The sequence below is a fragment of the Myotis davidii genome, unplaced genomic scaffold, assembly GCF_000327345.1.
Source record: "Myotis davidii unplaced genomic scaffold, ASM32734v1 scaffold269, whole genome shotgun sequence".
Lineage (NCBI taxonomy): Eukaryota > Metazoa > Chordata > Mammalia > Chiroptera > Vespertilionidae > Myotis > Myotis davidii.
Genome location: NW_006383008.1, coordinates 7,449,045 through 7,454,268, shown reverse-complemented (window position 1 = coordinate 7,454,268; position 5,224 = coordinate 7,449,045). Strand labels below are relative to the sequence as shown.

General features: G+C 32.6%; 1 protein-coding gene across 1 annotated transcript in view; it reads right to left on the bottom strand.

Moving 5' to 3' along the window:
• Positions 1-3,905: 3,905 nt before the first annotated feature.
• The window catches only part of SRSF12 (serine/arginine-rich splicing factor 12), a 14,727-nt gene continuing 13,408 nt past the window's right edge, over positions 3,906-5,224 (bottom strand). Inside the window, exon 5 of the mRNA XM_015557677.1 lies at positions 3,906-4,468. Coding sequence (XP_015413163.1) covers positions 4,099-4,468 — 370 coding nt within the window. The 3' untranslated portion in view covers positions 3,906-4,098. The remainder of the gene's footprint in view (positions 4,469-5,224) is intronic.

Genomic DNA, 5,224 nt, shown 5'->3' with positions numbered 1-5,224 from the left:
CCACAAATTGGTATTTATGTTCATAAGTTTAGGTTGCGGTATATTCCTAGAATATAAAGTCAGGAAAGACTATAAAACAATTCAGGGAAAAATTCTATCAAAGTACTGTTTTAACTTGAGAGAAGTTGAATCAACGTAAAATATCTTAACACTTCTATCAGGGAATACTAACTACATTTCTAAAATGGTTTATAACTCCATTATCTTTATACGTAATTTGTGAACACCTTTTAAAAGATATACAAGATATAAATTTTCCAGAGGGCCTAAATCAATCTGGTAGGCCAGTACCCAAGTTAATGCAATGATCCTAAATACCCTATATTTTTTTAATCGAGAGTGATTTTGATGTTAAGTTGCATAATCATTTATTACTTGAAAATGTTTCCTAATCAAATATATATGAGTTCTGACTCAAACCCACACATCTCACTGAACCACTGGTTCTTAAACTCTTGGGAGCCATGGACTTGTTTGAAAATCCACAGTGCCTAAACCTGAAGGTTTGGTTCCATGACAGATTATGATCCTCTGCACCAGAAGTAGCATATATTTATCTATATAAGACCTCAAATATGCTCCCACCCTGTTTGGAAAATTAATTTTTAACTCTAAGAAATCACAATTTTAATGTAGTTTAGAAGTATTACAAAAATATTTCTAAATGCTTATTCCTTTAAACTTTGACTAATTTTGCTTCTTGCAATGGGATTAGAATAAAGGCAGGAATTCTTATTTGTAATACGGTGGGGCCTTAACTTACAAGTTTAATTCGTTCCATGACGGAGCTCGTAACTCAAATTACTCGTATGTCAAATCTTAGAGTGAGACATGTGACGCTGGGCTGATGTGGCGTTCACTGTGACGTTCGCTGCGCCAACTAGCGGTGGGGTATCTGAAGCTGGCTCATAATCCGAATTTTAGCTCGCAACTCAAAGCAAAAAATCCTTTGAGAGATGGCTCGTATCTTGAAAAACTCATTAGTTGGGACATTCGTAAGTCAAGGCCCCACTGTATAACAACAGTATGTCTTAGAATAGTTGTATCTCAAGTAAACACTACAAATGATATCTAAAGTCCTGAAATAAGATAATTCACATTTAAAAATAAATTAGCCCAGTGGCATAAGATTAAATCCTAAACTCCAAATAAAAAATTTGGCATTATCTCCCATTATCTGTTTGCAGATGCAAAATATCAGCTGCTATACAGAAACTGTATATTATTCATGGGGAGAAAGAAAACAAGCAGGGGCAGTGGCCATATTTATTTTCTTTGTCATTAACGTACCCTCTATCATTGTAAACAAATGAACGTAGGTAGTGCCCTACACTAAACTTGGGAAGTAACTGAGTCAACATATTATCTTTAAAGGAAATTATTACAGATGTGTAAAACATTTGCTTTATTTATTAACAATCTTACACTAAGTATCCTTTCTTAAGTACTCCAAGAAATAATTCTGTAACAAAAGTGAACCCTAGAGTAGATATACCCAAAAGATAATTTTCCTGGGTACCAGTACAATTTGTGATCAATTTCCATTCAGAGTCACTGAACCTATTTTCATTAAAGCCTATAATTATTTATTTTTCTAATTCTATTCTCTTTTCCATCTAAACATTATCTTAGTTTAGCATATATCTGTCAAAGATATTCTATTCCAAAAAGGCAAAGCATAGTAGTCAGGGAGAGGCAGCCTAGAGCCCAGCCATCCGCCAGCTCCAAAGTCTTAATAGGTGTTGACCTTATGCATGTCCTTTAACTTCTCTGCATCTCACTTCTGTATCTGCAGTGGTATTTACCTTATAAAGCTATTATGGTGGTGAGGGAATAATGTAAAACTTACAGAACAGTGCCAAGAGCATAGTTATATACTCAAAAAAGTTTGAACTACTATCATTCCAGTTTTTTCATCAAACCAAATAGCATTAGTCTAACCAGCCTAGGGATCACAATTTGGAAAACCAAATGAGATGTAAATCTAAGGATTCAGCATGTTCAGAAACATTGCCTTATCAAATTATTAAAATAATGGCTAAATGCTTAGTAAAGACACTACAATCAAATCCTTGTATTTGGTATCCTTGTATATGTAAACCCAAACATTTATTTAGAAAATATAAAAAGTTACTATTAATAATTGTCTTGCCCTTTTTTCAGACTATCTTTTAAATTTTCAATAGTGCCACATAATTTTGAAACTAAATTTTATTACAAATGAACATGAACTTCAAAGAGCTGTAGTGCTGAAATAACTCCTGCTATGATTAGAGAAATTCTACTCAGGAAGTACAGTATACATGAATTTGTGGTACTTGCCCAAATATTACAAGTATATAAATAATTTTGTAAAGTTGTTTCTTACACATAGGATCTAAAATGCAAAGAAAAATGGAATTTGTATTCAAAACAAATAAAGCAACACTGGCTTCTATATGCTAAACCTATAAGACAGATTTTTTTCTTAAGCACTCTAGATACAAATATTAACTGTATGGGCTGAAAACTTTTTAATTTTCAATGTAATTCAACAAGGTACACAAGTAGAACTCTATAAATATATCCCCTATAAGAATCATATTTATCACAAATACTACCAAAACCCTCTGAAAAACATAAACTACAAACACATTTTAAAGAAATTCTCATTTTTAACAACTACAAAAGCAATGAATAGCAACAAAGTTATTTGGTTTAAAAAACGAAGGGCAGTGTAATGTAAATACAAATACTGGATTGTTTTTGAGGATGCAGTCTTGAGTTTCTTAATACAACTAAACACTTCCAAAAGTAGAAAGACATACTCTATACAATTTAAAGGCTTAACCTAAAGCTCTAAAAAGAAAAAAAAATTAAGCAGTAGATGAAAAGTAGGTATGTAGAAATAATGGTATAAAATATTATTTTTATACAATGGGTACCACTCTTTAAAGAGATAAGGCTTAATATGATTATTTTTGGACTATGAGTATTGCCCACAATTTTTATAGTAGTCTCAAACCATTCAAAATTCAGTATTCAAAAAATGTTTTGCTATTTCTGAAGTGACTGAATATAGTACAGGATGCAATTTAATGTCAACTTACCTATGCTTTTCCACCCAATAAAAATAAAACCTTTTTTGAGCTTAGGAGAGAATCTATCTTTTGAATGATTGATCTCTATATAAATTCAACTTTTAGGGATGTCAGAATTTTGTAATATGAACTAATCTCCACCGAGAATTGGCCCAAGTTTAAACAGAAGACACAAAAGAGACATAGGTGTCAAACAGTTTAAGTCTGCCCTATGCAATTATATAGTCATAATTACTTTGTACATGAAAGTGATTTAAAGTAAAAAATATTTTTGTAAAAGGTATTATTAATATTACTAATACAGTAGTCCCCCCTTATCTGTGGTTTTCCTTTCCATGGTTTCAGGTATGCATGATCAACTGTGATCTAAAAATATTAAATGGAAAATTCCAGAAATGAACAATTCCTAAGTTTTAAATTACATGCAGTTCTGAGTACTTCATCTCATCATGTAGGCACTGTAATCTCACAAGAGTGAGGCCAGTACAATATTTTGAGAGATCACATTCACATACCTTTTATTACAGTATATTATGTCTATTTTATTGTTTATATCTTACTGCGCCTAATTATAAATTCATCATGATCATAGGTATGTGTGTATAGAGGAAAACAGTCTATATAGAGTTTGGTACAATCTGTGGTTTCAAGCATCGAACAAGGAGGGTTTTGAACATATCTCCATGGAGAAGGGGGGAATACTGTACTTATATCAAAGTAGAATTTTCTGAGTTAGTTCCATTTTACCCATTTCCTTTGAAAAGTACCCTTCTGCCACAATGTAAACAAAAATGATCCATAAAATGGTAACATTAGACATCAAAATTTGTGGTGTGGGCCCTTAAATGGAGACCAAATCTTTATTAACTCAAAGCTAGAGAGGTTTTGTTTCTTATACATGCCCAGAGGTAACTAATATTAACTCACATTTTCTGTAAGCCTTGAAGAATTTTTATTTAACATAATGAGAGGTTTAATAACTTAGATTAAAGACTATCTTGCACTCTTCTCTTGTTGTTCACCAACTGTTTTTATGACGATAACTCCGAGATCTGGAATGTGATCGAAAATGAGAGTGTTTTGCTGTCTGTGCTTTTGTGTCAGAATTGGTATACCCTTTAGGAGATTTACATGGGGATCTTACTATGGAGTCAGAATGTCTTCCATGTGATCTTGATTTTGTTCCTGAGCTAGTCTGCTTTTGAGGTGAACTTGATTGTGATTTTCCTATTGATTTTGATCTTTTTTCTAAGGACTTGGACCTTGACCGTCCTCTAGAACCAGAATTCCGTCTTGGAGTTCTTGACTGCCTTGCTGAGGTAGACCGCCTTGGTAGTGACTTGGAGCGAGATTTAGACTGGCTGTAAGAAAGTCGCCTGTGTCGAGACCTGCAAACATCCACAATGTTAGAGTATATATTTCACACAAAAGCAGTTAATAGATTAGGAAAAAACACTTGCAGGAAATTATATACTTCAGATAATATTAGTTATGTTTTTATTGGCTAAGTTAAAAGAAATAATTCTAATTTTATTATGCATGCTTTTGGTTCAAACATAACAACTTTGTAATACTCATTATATAGAATATATAACCAAAAGATATTTACTTTGCTACATACTAGTAATTCTTATGACATGGGTCAGTTCTGAAAAATACCCTGCATATTTAGTATGGGTTACACAACTCCCAAGAGGTATAAAAATCTAAAGAAAAAAATGTAAAAGAGAGAGGGAAAGAAAATAATTATTTAAAGTTTATCAAATAATGCTTATAACAACAAAAATTTAGATGCAGGACTTCTGAATTCTACCATGATAAAACACTTGTACTAGATTAATCTTCCCATAGAAATTTATATAAAAAAGGTAGAAAATGATGATGGAAGGAGACTTAACTCGGGGTGGTGAACAAATGATACAATATACAAAGATGTATTATAGAATAACACACCTGAAACCCATATAACTTTATTAACCAATCTCACTCCAATAAATTCAATTTTAAAAAGAGTAAAAGAGGGAGAACCAAGATGGCGGCATAGGTTAACACCGGAGTTTGCTGCCTCGAACAACCACTTCAAAAATACAACTAAAAGACAGAACGGACATCACCCCGAACCACAGGAAAGCTGGCTGAGTGGA